This window comes from Branchiostoma belcheri, unplaced genomic scaffold, assembly GCF_001625305.1.
Source record: "Branchiostoma belcheri isolate BF01 breed outbred unplaced genomic scaffold, Haploidv18h27 scaffold66, whole genome shotgun sequence".
NCBI classification, from domain to species: domain Eukaryota; kingdom Metazoa; phylum Chordata; class Leptocardii; order Amphioxiformes; family Branchiostomatidae; genus Branchiostoma; species Branchiostoma belcheri.
In genome coordinates this window covers 1485406-1505254 of record NW_017804309.1, presented here as the reverse complement: position 1 = coordinate 1505254, position 19849 = coordinate 1485406, and the positions used below count along the sequence as shown (strand labels likewise).

General features: G+C 45.0%; 1 protein-coding gene across 6 annotated transcripts in view; it reads right to left on the bottom strand.

The window, feature by feature from the left end:
• Positions 1-976: 976 nt before the first annotated feature.
• Positions 977-19849, bottom strand: part of LOC109483792 (filaggrin-2-like) — a 19330-nt gene continuing 457 nt past the window's right edge. Inside the window, exons 1-20 of one of the 6 annotated variants that reach the window (XM_019786902.1) lie at positions 18177-18754; positions 17545-17715; positions 16996-17133; positions 13846-16803; positions 13236-13409; positions 12751-12974; positions 12217-12299; positions 11575-12108; positions 11141-11297; positions 10005-10269; positions 9644-9706; positions 9368-9487; positions 8917-9093; positions 8650-8733; positions 8353-8436; positions 7792-7881; positions 4969-5023; positions 2513-2631; positions 2099-2275; positions 977-1771 (exon numbers count right to left, since the gene is read on the bottom strand). In XM_019786902.1, the coding sequence (XP_019642461.1) occupies positions 2126-2275; positions 2513-2631; positions 4969-5023; positions 7792-7881; positions 8353-8436; positions 8650-8733; positions 8917-9093; positions 9368-9487; positions 9644-9706; positions 10005-10269; positions 11141-11297; positions 11575-12108; positions 12217-12299; positions 12751-12974; positions 13236-13409; positions 13846-16803; positions 16996-17133; positions 17545-17715; positions 18177-18467 (5937 nt within the window). In that variant the 5' untranslated portion in view covers positions 18468-18754 and the 3' untranslated portion in view covers positions 977-1771; positions 2099-2125. Of the gene's footprint in view, positions 1772-2098; positions 2276-2512; positions 2632-4968; positions 5024-7791; positions 7882-8352; positions 8437-8649; positions 8734-8916; positions 9094-9367; positions 9488-9643; positions 9707-10004; positions 10270-11140; positions 11298-11574; positions 12109-12216; positions 12300-12750; positions 12975-13235; positions 13413-13845; positions 16804-16995; positions 17134-17544; positions 17716-18176; positions 18755-19849 lie in introns of those variants that run through there. The other 5 variants (XM_019786899.1, XM_019786901.1, XM_019786903.1 and 2 more) reach the window with 5 other exon arrangements.

Below are 19849 nucleotides of genomic sequence, written 5' to 3'. Positions count from 1 at the left end.
GGGGGAAACCAGCAATTTGTTCAGCTCTGGGCCGTGACAGGAAGTTTCCTGTCATCAGCACGTGTCCATGATGCGGGCTGGCGGGGAGGGGGGCAGGGTGTTCTCAGGATCAGTGCTAAACCCTGTATTATGTTTCCATGTTTACTACATCTGCTCCACTTACAGTGGAACTGGACGGACAAATTCCCCATCAGCACTGTTTTGGGACACCGAGAAGTCCTGAATCATACCGGTAATGGTCCGGTTGGATTGGGCCCAGCTGGATGTATATAGATGTGCCCATGCGTGTGTCCAGCACCAGTAATGCACCAGGACCACACACCCATCAGGACTGCCCCGGGGAGTTTGGGTGGACTTTTAAAGTTCAAGGCAACATAGAGAGCTCAAATGTGCAGAAATAAACTTCACCTTGTCCTGTCAGAGATGTTTTGTAAGAACATTACATCCCACTTTGACTAAAATCACAACAAACAATAGCATCAGCCAGAAGGCCCAGAACTGACCACTTTTCAGGGGAAAACAAACCAGCATGGGTACTGTGGAGTCTCATGCAGCCAACTCATAACACTGGTAAAACATTTTTTGATCTGAAAATTACTTCAATCTTTTCTTTCCTTTCGCCCTCTACCTGCTGAGGACAAGTTGAATTGGGTAGGTAAGGTTCCAATGAACTCATGACCCCTTGCAACAGAACCATGTGGCTCAAGTCTTCTCCAGTTTACAAAAGGTGGGAAATATAAAACTGCTGCAGTCCAGCTCCGAGCAGCAGACACGAGAACTCAACCTGCGTAGACTTTCTTCTCACAGCAACGGGTGGGTGGAGGTGTGCCTTTGCTGACACCAAGCTCATCAAGTACCGGATTTACTGTGGGTTCACCATGAAACATTGACACATTCAAACACAACACAAACCTGAAAACTCAAAACAGGGCATCAAAATAAGGGAATGTTTGGAGACTGCACTTCTGATTCTAGATACACATTTTACTGTTTAATAAAACACAGGTATGCCCACATCTGTTGTACAAGTTCTTACCGGGTGAAATCACCACAATTGTTTTGGGTTTTACAGGGCCCTAGCCTAGCCATATAAGGAGATGAATGAAATTCCGAGACAGTTACGTTTAACTTAGTAATGTTACAAAAGCGTAAATGTCATATTTGAGGTACATATTTCATATGGAAGATCATTACGTTTTCTTTTAATGATGTATTTAATGTGCATTGTGACTCTACAGAATGATGTAAAAGAAAAAATGCAATACAAAAATGTTGACTAACATTCTTGTTTCACATTTCCCCTGACAAAATGTGTACTAGATTTCTTAAGTGTGTAACTGTGGCTTGCATGTATTCCCTACAATCATGCAAAAGTTAATTGAAGTTGGGAACTAAAAATTTTCTAATTTTGCAACTCTGGGCAGCAAGACTCCTCCACATACATTCAAAAATAAAAGTAACCCTACAATGCACTTGTTACCACTGACTACACCAATGTCTTCAGAAATGCACAAGTATTCATAAAGAAACATAACACAAACATTTTCTAACCAAACAGTACTGACGTTGATACATGTATATTCACTACCATGCCCTGCTAATTAGACAATAATAGTCCATAGCAAGTATGTATCCTTTATCACATTTTGTATAATTGTTGCATACTTCTTCTAGCTGAATTATAGTATCTACATCTTCACTTGATGCATGTCCAAGCTGCTGTCGTAAAAGTTGACTTGGAACACTCTCCTCTTCTTAGCATAACTGCAAACTAAAGACACAAACAAGGTGGGTCAGAAGTATGAAATAGTAAGTACAGTTCTTGCTACATGTCATCAGTTCAAATTTAGCACCATTAAAATCTGGACCTCGAACACTTGCTTTTCTTGTCAACTTTCCAGCATTCCCATGCAAATTGATGGTATCTCATCTTAGCGAGTAAATCTTGTCATGTATGTGGGCTTCATATTTTTTTTCAGCTTGAGGACTCCTAGCAGTATCTGAGTCATTGAAAGGCCCTTTAACCGGGAACTTAGACCACTACAAAACCCTCCTTTCTCCCTTCTATTGCAAACATGAATGAGTTCACAGTACTTACCATTCTGCATGTTCTTCAGCTGCAGCGTCAGAAAAACTTAGTTCTCTTGAGCGCCCGTTCCGCGTAGGAATCTCCGCCCGTCATGCGCTCCCAGTCCTCCTGGGTCTGGCCTACCACAAACCCCATGGCTCGCTTCTTCTCCTGGTCTCGCCGCTCCTCAATGTCCGCCCAGCGCACCTACAGGACAGCAGGGTAAAGTGTAGTGTTTCAGCCTTTATCTTTGGTCATGCAAGACTCAGGTTATTCATTCTGTCACCTCTATTGTAAATTTTCTGTCGTAAAACTGGTCGCCATCAGGATGCCTGTTCCTGCTGCATTCATACATGCATGCGAGTGCATGTACGTGCACACACACACACGCATGCATGCACACACACACACACACACACCACCACCACCACCACCCTGTCTCACCTTTTTCTTGCCAGGTTGTACGTTCCTGTTGTACTCATCCACCAGTGACAGGAACTCACTCATGCTCTGCCGTCGGTCCTCAGCTGACTTCTTATGGAGACGGATGCCGTCCAGCTTGTCTACAGGACAAACACATCATGGAGAAAAGAAAGGGATGAAAATGGGTCTCCTTCCTAAGTCATTGGGGTGCTCCTTGTAGTCTACCTTTTACAAGTATCGCTATGAATCATTAGAACATTAAGATGCCATGAATACATAAAAACTAAAAGGATTACAAATGTAACAGTGATAAATGTCAAGGAATACTAAGGCACAGAAAAGAATAGAGCACAGTTTCAGACACTGTGGTTTCTGCCTATCACCTAGATTCATGCATGTATGTTGTCCAAATAATACTTTTGAACATAGTCTTTTTTTCTGGTACAGACTTATTTGAAGACATTTTAATGGAATGAATATGAAATCCTCAATGTACAATACCTGAAACAGTTAATGTACAAGCAAAAAATAGCTCTAACACAAGGAATGTCAAACTTTCAGGCTATTTTTCCCTCCAATGTTCTGGAGGCAAAAATACCCTGTAACTTCTTAAAGTACATGGCAGCAGGTAAGCATGGCAAAAGCACCCCTTTACTCAGGAGGCAAAAAAATAAAATATGGGTCTGTTGAACCCTTTTAAAAATCCCAAATTGTCCAAATAAGGGGAAAGGAATGCTTTTGGCTGTTCTAGGAAGACTCCAGCTACAATGTCCCAGCTGTAGCAGTTGGTGCACAACCTCCTTATTGCCTATATAGAATGTGCACGCCCCAATCATTCAGGACCAACTATCACACAACTCTAATCACTGCTAGACTAAGCAACAATTGGAGCTGCAATATCATAAACTGTGTAAACAGCATTGTTCGGAAATCGTATTATGCACTTGCAATCTCATTGTCATGTCAAAAATCACAAAGTATGCATAGACTCTACATATACATACTTGCTACATTAAACCATTTGTTTGTCACACAACTCTAATCACAGCTGCTCTCAGCTCTGATTCCAGTTGTTAACACTTATTACGTACAAAGCAATACTTGGATCTTTACACATTGTACATCATAAATGCTTCACCTAGTTTGGTTTCTTGCAAGAAAAAGGTCTCCATAACCTATCATGTACAGGGTATCTCTAATCCCTGCTGTACTCAGCAACAATTGGAGATACAACAAACTTGAAGAGACACAATGCTACAGGTAGATTTTCATACTAGTATATGTTTAGATGTGACAACTATCACAATGCAAAAATAGGTGTAAACACATAAAAGATTGCTTTGTTATGATACCAAAACCCATGGTTAGCCCAAACTTTAACAATATATTACAGATTTACTAATATGTTAGCCCTTATTGTTCAATAAGTAGAATGTTAAGATTTATTCTGCATTTCTATTTTGTACTTTGTGTATGACCTGACAAAACTCACTGTAGTTGCACTAATACATACATCTACAGATCTAGAGAGGCTCTCTCTACTGGTATTTACACACTGTACTTGATATCTTAAGTCACAAGCTTTGCCACAACACCGTTGCGTGCACAGTAACACAGGTGGTGCCAATGTGTGCAAATCCCTTGGTAGCTTTTCTGGGTTAATTTCTCGTGTCGCACATTCTGAAAACATTTGTGTGATACTTTGAAGTTTGGTTTGTTGATACTCAGTTTAAGTTAATGATACATTATTACGCATACTTACAATATTTGTGTGAGTAGTCACATAGGTTTCTGTAAATCAGTACCATTCTACGAACCTCTGACTTTTGGTTTTGTGTGTACACTAATGAAGACCAGATCTCTCTCCCACCCTCCAAAAAACTGTTCCAAGATACAATTGAGTGGAAGAAACATAGCTAGTATACTTTTGTAAATTCCTACACTCTACAGTCAAGCTCACTTACTTACTTACCTCCTTAGTCAAGACTACTGGGTTATTATAACATTGACAGACTACCCAGTTGTCTTGCTCAACTCAAATCTTTCTCATTACATAACATGCAAAACAAGTGAACCTGGTACAGCTGTGGAATAAGAGAATTCACCTGAAAATCAGCTGAATAATCTGTGCTTCCACAAGCTGCCAAAGGGTTCACCCCAGAGTTTTCCCTGAACAATGAGAAATGTCCAGGTAAAGGGAAGATATGAATACAAGACATTTGCTTTTTGAACCTTGACCTCTCACTGGACCACTAAGGCTAACAATACCAAGTCTAAATAGAGAAAAATCAATCAATCAATGGATCCATCAATGGATCCATTGATTGATTGATTATAGGAGAAGCCTGCAACTTGACCTACTACTGGACCTGTAGGCCAGAAGGGCTTTTAGGACTAAATAAGACTATTGACTGATTCAGTTGTTGACTGATGGATTCACTGGTTGGTTGATTGATTGATTTAAGGAGGAACCTTACCTAGCTGTTGCTCAGAAGTGTCCATCTCCCAGCGACTTTTGGTGTAGAAGCCCTGCTTGAAGTGGGAGCGCAGGAGTGCAAAAGTTAGACAGAACAAAACGCTTGAACAAATCCTGACAGAGACTTCAACAGAGCACAGGTCAGGTCCTTAAGATGCCAGAAGCTGAAAATACAAGTTCTGTAAAGGCATGTCAATGCAGATCAAACAACAGACGCCAGTTAGATGGATTTCAGACAGTATCACGTTCTGTGCACACCCTGCAACCGACCCTGGAGGGAGGCAAATCAATGATTATCAAATCAATGTTTTTGTCACAATCTAGTGTAGGAGGCAACACAAAACCCATCACCCTTCTTTGTTAGTTTGAGTAATATACAGAATCAAACCTCGTGTATGCCAAATTACCGTATATTGCTTGCATTAACAACCATAGTAGATTATGTTTTTCTGCATGTAACACTTCCTAAGTTTTTAGTATAATCTTACTTAACAGCTTATCTTTCATTTATAGTATTATACTTAACATTCAACCTCAATATATATCAGATGTCAGTTTCTGAAACAATGCAGAAAATTTCGCTGCTTAAAATGGGGGGCACTCATGTGCATGAACGTCTAGTAATACATAACATTAACCAATGATTATCCTTCATTCCTTCAATGTGACGTTAGCAGACATGTGTACTCTTATTCACTGCTATGTTTTCTTTTTTGAGTGGCTGGAAAAAGAAGTTCTCTTAGACATTTTGCATTCCTACAGTGCCAAGTACACATGCCAGACTTACCTTTTCTCTCCATCTGGCTCCATGTGTTCTACAGACCAAACCCAAACTCACAGAGGAGAATGTTTAAAAAGGTGCCAGGTGGATTAGCAGGGAAAGAACATCTTCCTTTTTTACCCTTTGGTGTCCTAAGACCAAAGTCCACCGGCTTGTACAACTGTCTTACCAAGGCCCATTAGGTGCCTTTATGTGCCAGTAATTAGTCCTCTAATCGAGTAGGCGTGACTTGGGAAACATGCAGGGTCTTTGTTTCTGCTCTGGATAGATAGACACAAGATGGGTGACCTTCAAATTGCACTTCTCAATCACTTCAAGGTCATCAAGATGATTTAGAAAACTCTGGAAACGATGAACACTGAGGAAGATACAAGCCAGTCTCTATCCACATTATGTTGTAAAGCAACGTCTGTATCACTTCAATCATCCAACCTGACATGTGGATGTATGTCTAGTGACCATTATAATAAGCTGAAGTTGCAAAGTAGGTACTTCAAAGCAAGATTTCACAAAAAGCCTCATCACATCTACTTGAATAAACTTTAAAATTTTCGCCTTGACATTGGTAAGCTACATTGTAAAACCACTTACCTCTATCTGCACTAAGTAAGGAATCTCTTCTTTTCAAACCATACGAATCAGGAAAAAAATTGATTGTTTACCTTTCAATATTTGTTCACTTAGAAGTAACTACAACTTCTAGCAATTCGTTTGGTCCTTCTTCAAGATATCAAAGCTGACTTGCAGTGAGCCCAGCGTGTAAATTCACCCCACCTAGCAGCACTGCAAAGAACTGCATGAAAAGCACATGTAAGGAGCCTGAGAGTCCTTACAACTGCATACAGCATATAAATCATCAACCAGTGCTGAAAACTACCTAATGAAGCTTGACTGCCAGGTATGCAGTTCACTACACCACAGGTGGATAAGTTTTACCAAAAAAGAGGATTCTAAACAAATTGCCTTGCAAACAATGGTATCAATGAGAGTGGCATTGTTTCATAATACAATGGTGTCAATGACATTCTGTCATACAATAATGGTATCACTATCAATGGTACATTATTACACGAGGGCTTAGGCAATGGTATCTATAACAACTCATTGTTCCTTAATGCTGTTGACACTAAGAGCTATGAAGACAGTATAAAGCAACAGTAAAGGGAATTCAAAACAGACACTGGCTCCTCCTTACATACTGCTTTTTCTGACCTCTGAGGGGACAACACTACTTCTCATCTCTCAGTTAAGTCCTATATGATGCTCACCATGACCTTTTAGTCTACAAGACTGCTTATGGAAAGTATGGATTTAGCCTAAAGGCAGACCAGCCCTATGTATGAACATATGGGAAATAGGAATGCATCTCAATTCAATCCCAATCAGCATACATTAAAGCAGGATACACTGGTCTTTACAAGAAAGGCTGACTAAAAGGACAATACAAAAATACCTCCACAGGTGCAACAAACACCTGTCCCGTTTGAAGGACTGTCGAGTTTTCCTTCTAAACCAATCAGGTTGATTAAAGGACAAGCCAGAACTCTCAAAATATAGGTCTTGAGGCAGGTTCCTAAGGAGAGGAGCACAAAAGCAACTTCATCATCAGGCAAGGTAAGTCATAAAATGTGTGTGTGTGATCTAGTAACATCTGTCTAATGGTGAAGCTGGGCGCCACATACTGGTGGCAAGGTGGGCTTGTGGTTAGGGCTGTTGCTGTCAAATATAAAGGTTCTGGGTACGATTCTGGCCTCTAATCCCTAACAGGCCCCTATGCTGTGCCCTTGGGAGAGGTGCCTATTTCCTCACTTGACTCCTGTGAAAATGAGTACCTAGCTTTGGTTAGGGACATCTCTTGGATGGGATGTAAAGCCAGAGGCTCACATCAGATGTAAGGCGTCTACTCACCACACCTGCCACACTTCTTGCTGCATGCTGCCATCTTTGGAGAAATGACCCACTTACCTGGTATTAAGGCTGTGTGAAGAAGACTGGGTTAAGGAAAAACTGTGTTTGTGTGTTTGCTCGTTTGTTTGTACATACCCCCTCCTCCACATCTTCCTCCTCTTCTGGACCCTTCCCCTCCGTGCCCTGGGATGAGTCCTGGCTGTCATCAAAGTCTTCCATCTCCACCTGTAACACACAGGTGAGGGGATCACTATAAGGACACGTGCTGACTACGGTAAATCTCATTCACATCAAGTGGCACAGCCTGTACTGATGTAACACACCAGTTTCTCCAGTATGCAGTTATGGTTCCTTCTGCTGCTAAATATATGACTGAGTTTTTAAAGAATCCCTGGTTTCCTTTTCTCCGGCATCATAACATACATAACTTTAAAGATACTTTAAAAAAAATCAGTTTGGTTTTCTTAATTCCTTATTTCCTGACCAGTACTGTTATACCTGTGCTCTTGACCAACTCGACCATAAGGATCACCTGGCCATATAAGGATCACCTGGCCATTGTGGCCACTTCCTGGTCACCCCTTCGATTATTTTTTCCATTGACCCAAGTTTCAATGAGAATTCTGTCTACTGTAACCATCTTCTTCAAGTTTCTCAAGTGTTGACTACAGACAGTTGTGACTGTATTTCCTGTACCTCTGTAATAGCCGCTTCCTGTAGGAGCATCCGCACATCCATCCTGGTCATGTGACGTGGTGCCGACTCCCATCTGTCCAGGATCTGTACAACAAACAACACTTTCACTACTCACACTTGTTCAATAAGACAATAACACTTTCACTGCTCAATTTTCTTTGCTGCATGAAAAGCAAAAAACAGTTTTACTAATCCCACTTGTCTAGTTTGAAATGTAGTTATACATTAGCAACAACACGCTAATCATTTTGACAGGATAGGGATGATCACACAAGTACATTTTTGTACATCTCTAACCTTTGTGATGTCTTTCAGTGTCCTTTTGTGTGTGTTCTTCCTGGCACAGGCATGTGGTTCAGCAGTCAACTCAACTATGTACACCTGCAGCAAGGGAAAAGGAGTTTTTTTTCCAGTCTTTCGAGTTATCAGTTGAAAAATTCTGTACAACAGTAGTAATGCAATAGAAATACATATTCCCACTAGCATAACTTCATGGTGGACAAGTCACTGTAAAAATAAAACTACTGCAAACATTTCAAGACTTCCAGTACTACAGACACACACCTCAAACCCCTTGCTCTTGGCGGCGCTCCAGAAGGGCTGGAAGTGTTTGACCTTGTCGTTGACGGCGTCCACGATCATGAAGGGGAAGAACCCGTTGTCCAAGTTCTTCTTAAAGGCCTTGAGCATGCTGGCTCGGTAAGTCTCCTCCATCTCTGGCTCATACTCATACTCTAGTACCTGTGGGGAAAAAGGAAATGCATCTTCACCTTCATGTGTCTATCTGTCTGTGTGTGCAGCTGTCCATCAGTCTGTGTGTTTGTGTGATGTCTGTGTGTGCAGCTGTCCATCAATCTGTGTGTTTGTTTGTGTGTGTGTTTTTTCTGTGATTTGCAACACACACTATGCAGCATTGCCACACATCTTCAGTGCTGATATTCTGCCTTTCACACAAGACTGTTTATCCTTCATCCTCACTACTTCAGGCAGCAGCCAATCAGCACTAAGGACCCACCTTGGTCTTGACCCTTCTGCCCGTCTCAGGGTCTTTCTCTGTCTTTTCAACTTCCGTCATGAAGTAGTCGTCTAAGGAAAATATACGTGGTGCGCTGGCGCCGGCTTCTGTCTCCTTCTCCTGCAAAGTAGCACGTTAGACAGATGATATCAGCTCTTGACAGGTTATTTGTGTGATGTTGAAACTATGGCTTACTAATTGTTATACAAAAATTACATTAACTACAAGCAGTGGGGGAGGTCATCGTAAAAAGACAATGTGGAAAGGTATCCTTACTTTGATAAGTCTTGCAACATGGGTTTTGCCACACCCGGGAGGACCTCGAAGGATTGCAACAAGCTGAAACATGAAGCCCACATCATTCAGTAAATCTCATACTTACACAAATATAGGAGAACCACAACTTGAGTACATGTACATTAAAAAAACCATATAAACAAAGAGTAGGAGTTTGTCCAGGTGCGAGCAGATTGCAGTTTGGTCTCTGGTTTGACATCTTACAAAGCCATCTTTTATGTCCATCCTTCTACAGATGTGGTAAATCTCAATAAATCCATTGAGCTAATTAGCACAATTAGCTAAAAAAACTGAGCTAATTACAAATCCAAATAAAGTCAAAGGCGGAGTCCAATGTTACCTGTTTGGGTCTGTTCTTGCGGCCCGGCTCCTTCAGGATGTCCTCAGCTGACACAGTCTCAGGTTTGGGCTCCTCCGCTGGCTGCTGGGGAGGGGCCGTGTACGGGTCTCGCACGTCGTAGGGCCCAGGGGGAGGGGGGCCGCCACCACTGTACGCTGCTCTGTCATCATAGGGCGGTCGGTCAAAGTAGTAGTCCCTCTCACGTGCGTAGGGGTCTCGGTCTCTCTCATAACGTGACGTGGATGGAGGAGGGAACCTATGTAAACTAGATGTTAAGATCATGGCATGTTTCTTATCTAGATTACCACAGGTTGCTGTACATCAGACAAGCTTTCTGTGTGGCAATCTCTTAACAAAGAACAGGATGACCTACATGCAAAAGAGCCTGGCCTGAGAGGCTTCATGCAGCAAAAAGCCACAAGCTCCTACAAGACTTGGGGCTTAGCCTTTTTAAGACGTGCAGATAGTGCCTGTGGAAGGGGAGGAAGAACTTACGTGGACTGAGAAAGTGAGGTTCCTTGAGAAGGGGAGTCAGTCTCCTGAGGAGGACTGCGGATAGAAGGAGGTAGTAGATAGCAGCTACATACATGTAGATAGCAGCTACATACATGTAAACAGCAGGTACATATAGATAGCAGCTACATACACAAAGATTGCCAGTAGATAGCAGCTACATACATGTAGACTGACAGTAGATACATACATGTAGATCAACATGTATACTGTCAGGCCTTGAAATTCCACCTGCGTATGCAGGTTAATACAGGTAAAATATGATGCCTTCGTGATTTTGAAAGCCATCTTTATGCAGGTACCGGTATGCAGAAAAATGCATTTCGAGCCCTTGTACTAAGTTGTAGTCCATGTAGGAGACACATACACGCTTGTGTAATGAATATTACTTCATATTGCAGCTGACAGAAAAGCTGTCAAAGCATAATTCTTTTGAGATAGTTTAGGGTGCAATACAGCTGCTGCATGGATCATCTAGATAAGTAGGAAATAACTACTACCTTTCCAAATTGACAGTGACCTGTGTGTAATGCTACTCAGCTCACTTGCCACAAGCCTGACTACATCCCGCATCAGGAGGCCTAGTCAGCCCCACAGCGGTAGATTGTGTAACACAAACCCACCTGTCCCTGTCTCTCTCCCTGTCGCGGTTGTAGTCTCGGTACAGCGATGATGACTCGGGATATAACCTCTCCCTGTCAGGGTCACGGTCACGGTCCCTCCCCACCCGGTACCGGTCAAGCTCATCCACCTCCCTCCGACGTGACCTGTCATCCAATCCTACGGGGAGATCAAGTTAGCACTTTATGTCTGTTTCTATGTCTGTTTGATTTGCATGACCACTATCGGTAATCCACCAAAATGGCCCATATTCTGTACTATGGTAAAGAAAATTTTCAAGCATCAAAATTACACGGAAATCTCTCTAACTCTTGCAAAAAATTGAATGCATTTGATCCAATGTGTTATGACGATCAACGGTCCAAGCAGAAAGGAATACCTTCTACAGTTCTATAATGATTATTACAATTTCTGATCAACAATCAAGACATGATACCTCTGGCTCGATCTCGGTCATCCCTGGGCAGGTCCCTGTCACGTGCGCGGCTGGGTAAGTCTCCCTCCCTCACAAACTCCCTCTCTCTATCCCTGCTTCTCTCCCTCTCCCAGCTCCTGCCTCGTTCCCTCTCTCGTGAGACCTCCCTATCTCTGGGAAGCCTGACATCTTCAATGCTCCGGCCGTGCCTGGCGTCTTCCTGCCCCATCCTATCCCTGGATCTCTCCCGCGATCTCTCCCGCGGCACCCCCTCTAGCCCTCGACCAGACAACCTGTCCTCCTCAGCCTGACCGCCCAGGACGCCCCGTTCCCATAGAAACGTGTCCCTGACGACCTCACGGCCGAGGGGTGCATGCTGCCCGTGCCCGTAGTCTATCTCCTCCACCATGCCAGCCCTGGAGAACAGCCCCACCTGGCTGGTGGCAGGGGCCTCGGAGACGGGCGCTGTGGAGGCTGAGAGGAGGTGGCTGAAGGACTTACCCGCTGCCTCTGCAGGGGACGTGGTCAGCAGATGGCTGTAGCCTTTTCCTGGAGCTACACACACAACAGAGAAACTGTCATCTTTCAAACTGTCATCTTTCAAACCGTCATCTTTCAAACTGTCATATTTAGAACTATCTCCTACAAAAGCCGTTGTATTACCTTTTTCTCCATGCCCATAATCGATGGACTCCACCACCCTGCCAGCTAACCCCAGACTTTGGCTGTCTTCTCGAACTCCGGTTCTGGAATAAAGCACAAAGTTGGTTACATAAAATGGCATTTAGGGTAATTTCCAGAAAGCATAAAAACTACAAATATGATTGTTATTCTAAGATATAGAGGTGTATTCGGACAGTGCCATTTCCAGAGCCACACAGACCATTACAGAGGCCATACTCTTTCTCACAGGCACCAAGTGTTAAGCAGAGAAAACAGTCTGTACCATTTTTGACTCTATGCTATGTATGACCTGGTCATGGTTTGAGCCCAGACCTTCTGAATTCAAGATGATTCCTCTACCCCTTAGGTCATTGCCCCAGTTTTCCAGAGGTGATGGTGAAACCTATCTACATGTAATGAGAACATATTAGTGTCTAGATGTGACACATGACACAATCAGTTAAGAATCAAATAAACCACTTTGTAACCAACACTGTACCAAGGTTACTGCAATATCTTAAGACACCTGCTCACCTGTCCAACGTGTACTGATCATCTGAGTAGGTGTGTCGCTCGTACAGGTAAGTGTCCTCCACCCCTGGAGGTTTGGGCTCCCTGTCTCGTTCCAGACGACTCCTGGCAAACTCGTCACTGCCATGCCCGTAGACCTCTGCTCTCCTGTAGTCGTCTGTCCATCCATACTCCTCCCCTCGTCTGAGGGGTTCTTCCCTTCTGTACCTCTCCCCTGGCCTGTCATCCTGTGGACAATGGTGATGGCACACCTAGTTACATGACTGCCCCATGGCCAATGGAGTGATGTATTTTTCAAGGTGTCTGTGTATGCTGCAGATTGGTGAACCTTGTTGGAGTGTATGTGTATGTGTGTATGCAGTATTGCCTAGTTACTGTATCCATCTATATTTGTTTACAGCAAGCTTTGCCAAAAAGCTGGTTCATGACAATTTGAGTTCAACAAGACACAGACAAACAAACAGACGCCAAGTGGGAACCAAACATGCCTCATAGTACGCAGTTTCTCTCCGGTAGTCCTCCCTGTAGTCGTCCTTTCTGCTGTAGTACGGGTCCTGGTAGGGATCGTCGTATTCATGGTCTTCATCATACGCCTGCTGACGCCCTCGGTAACGGTCCCTGCCATACAGGTCTCTACTCTCCTCCTGGTAATAGTCTTCATCCTGCTGCAGAGAGAAGAGTGTTGTTTTATCAAATATCCATTACATTAGAACATATCTAATTCTGGATTCTATCTATGTACATTGTACATGTATATGATTACAATACATACACAGTAGGACTTACAACTACAGAACAGCAAACATTACAAATACAAAAGAACATATAGGAGGTCAGGCCAAGAGACCAATTCTAGGCTTGGAACTAAGTTCAAGTTACTAAAATACCATCTCTTCCCTCTATATCAAACGCAGCAATTCCTTTTCCCATTTAGATTTGATCACAATAGTTTTAATCCCCTCACACTGGGAAGAATCCTTACTTCATTAAATGCTTCACTGAAAATTAGAAATCCCTTCAGAATTGATGGAATGTTTCCTACTGTTACCTGTTAAGGAACACATCTGAGTAGAAATCATAATAGAGAAAAGGACTTACATAGCCACTGTATGGTGGTTCTCCATAGTCGGCTTCCTCCTCTCTGTAGCTCTTGTACCTCTCCTCGTACCCAAACCTGGCCTGGTCTGGCCCACTGTGGCCCCTCCTGGCCCCCTCCGGCCCGCCCAAGTCTCTGCCGTGGTTGGATCCCCTGCTGGAATGGCTGGCCCTCTCTGACTCTAACTCCATGTCCTGCTCTGCTCCAGGGTCCTGGCCTTCTGTTTCATGGCCCAGGCTGGGTTCTGCCCCTCTTGCTGCATCTTTACCCCTGCCTACCCCCCCTTCTCTGGAAAGGTGTGCAGGTCCCTTGCTGTCTTTAGCCTCCATACTTGGCTCTGCCCCTTCACCCTTTCCCCGTCCCATGTTGGGTTCGAGGCCTCGACCCCTGCCCCTGCCTGCCCCAGGCCTCAGGTGCTCGGACATGGCAGCGGTGACTTTCTGCAGTGCGGAGATTTCCTCCAGCCTTCTCAGCTGCTCCTGCGCCTCCCTAATCATCTTAAGATCCTCGGCTGCTTTCACCAACAGGTCAGCTTCACGCTGAGAAAACTTGGGCATGCCAGATTGTGCTTTGTCTTCCTCATTGCTTCCTGTTCCCTTTTCAGGCATTTTTGATGCGGCCTTATCCCTACCCTTCACAGGTGGTGTCTGTACTGCACCTGAGACAGTTGATGTGGACATGGAAGCTGCTGTTTGAGAACCACTGGGCTGAGGGGCAGAGGTTTTAACTACACTTGGCTGAGAAGTAGGCTTCTCTGCTTCGGGTGCCTTCTTGTCGACTGGTTTTGCTGGAGAGGGATCCGGAGGTTTTGAAGAAGGCTGACCAGTTGATGCCTTGCTGTCCTTCTTTGCCACTTCTGGTTTCTTTCCCTGCTCAGTTTTGGGGTCAGGACCCTTCTTGTCACCTTCGCCCTTGTCTGGCTGAGATTTTGTTTCCTCTGCTTTGCTGCGGTTTGCGCGCAGGTCCACATCTTTAGGCCCATCTTGAGCAGAAGTTAGTTTTGGCTCCTCATCCTGGGTAGTGGTGCCTGGGCCCACAGGCCTGGGGCCTTGGTTGGGAACCATTCCTCTGGGGCCTTCCATTCCCATGCCCCTGGGCCCAAACCCTTCCTGGTTCCTGGGGTCAAATCTTGGTCTGCCCATCTCGTTGAGGCCTCCTCTTGGGCCAAATCTCATCTCTTCAGTCTGATCAAAGCCCCGTCCTCTTGGTCCAAATCTTGGGCCCTCATTCTGGCCTCTTGGACCAAATCTTGGGCTTTCAGACTGGTCAAAACCTCTACCTCTGGGACCAAATCTTGGCCCTCCAGTCTGGTCAAGCCCTCTTCCCCTTGGACCGAATCTTGGGCTCTCCAACTGGTCAAAACCCCTGCCTCTTGGACCAAATCTTTGCCCTTCTGTCTGGTTAAAACCTCCTCTAGGACCAAAGCGTGGTCCACCCTCCATCTGGTTAAACCCTCGCCCTCTTGGGCCAAATCTCTGGCCCTCAGCCTGGCCAAACCCAGGTCCCCTCGGCCTCTGCATTGGTGACTGTCCTCGGGGTCCAAACGTCATGCCCTGATTTTGTCTGAAGTCCTCGTCCATGCCCAGAGGTTGTTCAGGTATTTGACTCTTCTCAGTTTCTTCTCCCATTTCTTGGCTGGCCGCCTGGCCTGTGCCTGGACTGTCTCCCAGTAAGGAGGGGAGTCTCTTCCCATTTCCCTCCAGCCCACCCTCGCTCTGTTCTGACAAACCGCGGCCTCTCCCCAGTCCGAAATCCCCTTGCTCCTGTCCATACCCTCCGCCCATCCCTTGGTTATCCTGCTGGAATCCCCGGCCCATCCCAGGACCTCTGCCCTGGTTGTTGCCAAAGCTACGGCCCAGTCCTGGTCCTTGGTTTGGGCCACCGAATCCTCTACCCATGCCTGGCCGCTGCCCAGGGCCACCAAAGCCTTGGCTTGCATCGTGCCCTTGTCCTTGCCCACCAAAGCCACGGCCCATCCCTGGTCCTTGGCCACTAAAACCCCGTCCCCTTCCAGGCCCCTGTCCTGGGCCAACAAAACCACGGCCCATACCTGGCCCTTGCCCTGGGCCACCAAAGCCTCGACCCATGCCTTGTCCTTGTCCTGGACCACTAAAGCCACGGCCTGTACCTTGATTACTACCATAATCTTGGCTCATATCTCCCCCTTGTGTTATATCCTGGTTACTGCCAAATCCCTGGCTTTCACTATTGTCACAGGCTCCCAGATCCTCTTTACTGCCAGGCCCTGAGAGGTGGCCTGGGCCCTGACTATCTCCGCCTTGACCCATCCCTCTGCCGAGGTCCTGTCTGAAGCCCCTCCCCCTGCCCATGGGTCCTCCACTCTGTTCCACACCTCCTGGCCCTGGTTGCTGCTCTTGTCTTTGGCCGAACATGCTTCCTCTCCCAGCTGACCCATAGTCGTCCAGCAATGGCCACGGTCCTCTGAACCCAGGCTGCTGCTGGCCCGCCCGTGGCCCAAACCTGGGTCTGTTCAGCTCCATGGGTCCTCTACCTCTGAACTGGGGGCCAGTTGAGGAGCCATCAAACCCCGGGGTTCTCGGGCCACCAAACCGTGGCCCACGTGGCCCGTCAAATCTTGGCCCCCTGGGAGGGAAACCCTGGTTGGTACCCGACCCTTGCATGGGTCCAGCCTGGCTGTAAGGGGTGTTCTGCATGCCTGCAGTCTGGCTGTGGGGAGGGCCAGACATGGAGCCAGCTTGGTTAGACATGGTTCCAGTCTGATTATAGGGAGGTCCAGACTGGCTGAAGCTGGGCCCAGACATGGTGGCAGCCTGGCTATAGGGTGCTTGGCTGAAGGCTGCACCTGAGCTGACAGGTTGTTGTTGTTGTTGTTGGGCCATGTTCTTGGCTCTCTGGAGCTGCTCCTTCTGTGCTGCCCACATCTGCTCCATCTGCTGCTGCCACTGCTTCCACTGCTGCTCGTACTGCAGGAACTGTTCCTACAGGAAAACAGCAATCAATCAATTAACCAATTGCTTCAACTGCTGCAATCAATCAACCAATCAATCAATCAATCAATCATGATCTGGACTTATTTTTCTGTACTATCCAATTTGATTTTAAGTCTCCACAGCATGCTGTTCCAAAGATCACCTAACTTCATGCTGCAAACCTCCCTGCCCCTTCCTTACCTGATTGGGATGGTTCTTGTGCTGTTCCTTCCAGTCCTCAAACTGTTTCTGCCATTGCTCATACTGCTTCTGGAACTGTTCAGCCTGACGCTCCACCTCCGCGTTCATCTGGTCAGGGGTCATCTGCTGCATGGCATGCTGGGACACACAGGGACACAGAATTAACACATCCGTGTGGAGTATAGCAGGGCTCAAAATACATATATGTGCTTTTTTGCAACAAAAATTGGAGCTGTGTACCTAATTTTTGACTGGAGGTACACCTACATACATGTATATTATTTGGTTAAGGTTACAAACACTTTTCAGGATTGTATGAATTATTTGTTTAGAAATTACATTCAAGCTCTGAAGTGAAGAGACATTAATGATCATAATATATTGGGTTTTAAAACATATAAAATTGCACGTGCACGAATGGTACTTGATGAATAGACAGTAATTTGGAATCCTTACTTACAATGCGATTATAAAAACTGAGGATTTTGAAGCCATCAGCAGCTGCATTGAACATTTTAAAACTATCACCTAACCCAGTCTAAGCCTGACCTGCTGCTGCATGTTCTGTTGTTGCTGCATGATCCAGGCCTGCTGCTGCTGCATGGTCTGCTGCATCATGCTATACTGGTACTCCTGCCACTGTTTCATGGCCTGCCACTGACGGGCCTGCTCTGCCAGCTGGTTCATTTTCGCAGCCTCCGCAGAGTTGGCTGCACCAGGCTAGAAAATACAGAAATACAGCCTTATAAAACACAAGGTATTCGTGCATCAGTTCAAGTTTTACTGATGGAATCGTGTTGTCTATACTTTTGCTACACTGGAGGACAACACTAAGAACATGACTGGACAAAGTGCTGTACAACAAAAGTAACAGATAAGCATGAATGAGAAGTTAGTATAATATTTTGAATGAGAAAACTTAATGTATCATTTGATCCCTGCCACTTCCAACAAGATTGACAAGAGCTCATTTGTCAGAAAGGCCTTTGTCCATAACAATTTACAGGTAGATCTACACTCACTTGCATAGGTTGATTCAGAAATAATTTAGCAAGGGCCTTTTGGCTTTATAATATATATTATTTGTTTTCATAAGGGCTCTATGAGGTGCTTTGTTCTGCAGTTCTTTCTGAAACCCTAATTTCTCCAATATGCACGTTAAAGTTTAGAGCCACACGTACCTGTGTAGCATTACCAGGCAAGGGTGGGTTGTCTTGCGGCGGTGGCTCGCTCGGCAAGGGGGGCTTTTCACCCGTCTCTGACGGCAGAGGGGGGTTCTGGCCCCCCGCACTAGACGTGGGCACAGTAGACGAAGAAGACGCCGGTGGAGGATTATTCTGCTGGTTTTGCTGCAAGGCGTAGTAGTGTTGCCAGTAGAGCTGCTGCTGGTAGGCGTTCATCTGGGACTGGTGCTGTAAGGACTGCATGTCCTGCTGGGAGCCGTACGGCTGCTGATTCCAGGACGGATACATCTTGCAAACTCTTTCTCTGGGTCGACAAACGCACGTTCTTCTTTTCTTTCTTGGCTCGAAGTACGACTCACTTCCTGCTCAGATTTCAATCAAACTACAAGACGAAAAAAGGCCACGGCTACCGGCCACTTTCCTTGGTTAAGTTCCTGTCAGACCATTGTATGTGATATACTTAGAAGACGTAGAAAAGGCGAGGATTTCACCTTTCTCACCTGATTATAAAATTCATAGACGCCACATGATTACGACGGCAGCCATTATGCCCGGAGCATTGTGGGATTCCGAGGTGCATTACTTGAATGTTCCGCTAGGGGTCCGAATTCTCATCTCTCACTACTACTAGCACTGCTCTTCAAGCAGATAAGGCCACACCAAGTAAATTCTATGGATGACGTCCTTTGGAGACCCTAAATCTAATGCAAGAGGGCGAAAAAAACAACAAGAAGGGCCCTAAAAAACAAGATGCCTAGATTAGAAATATACTAAGAGACGACAAATGTTAGGACACAAATTGAATGAGGTGACACAGTGTAACAAGCAAGAAGTCTTTTATTCATCATCAAAACAGAAATCAGGTGGAACAGCAGTTGTCGTCCTGTCCTGTTTCTTTCATCACATTTTTGCAGGCCTGCAGAAACAAAGCATGTGCTCGTGGCTGCTCTTTACCCATTTCGCATTACGGGTTTCACGTCAATCTAACGATTTGCGGCACTGTTGTGACTCTTTGGTCATAGTTAGGCCATGTTGATTTGATTATATGGATGACATCCGCTCGCGCATGAATTTTCGGCCGTTTCCAAAAAAAAAGTTTTCAACCCTACTGTAAATCGTATAAAACAGTTGCAAAATGAGCAAAAATATACCATAAGTTACAAAAAATAATAAAAACTATACCAATGTCGTAGAAAGCCAAAATCAAACGAAAAAAGACGAAATTGTAAAGAAATGAACTTGAAGACTAGATTATTCGCCAAACCATATTCTGTGCCATTTGCTCAACCCTCATGACCACGTAGATTTCATAATGAAAATAACTTTTTTTTGTCAAAACTTTTTTTTTATTCGCACGCGCGCATCAGTTTTGGGGCTCCCGGAGGATGTCATCCATATAATCAAATCAACATGGCCTTACAGGAAGCGGAATTTCTTGTTTTTTTCTAGGAACAGGCCAAAATCAATGCGCGCGCGGACGTCATCCATAAAATTTACTTGGTGTGGCCTAATATATGGAGAAGAATCATATCGTTTAGTAAAGGTTCCTCTTCTCTTGGTACCCGCTTTCTGATGGATCACTCCTTCGAGGAGAGCGTAGGTGTTCAGAACTCATTTTGAATCAAATGTGTCTTGGTAGTTAGCGTTCTCGTTCTGCAGCGTTCTCGTTC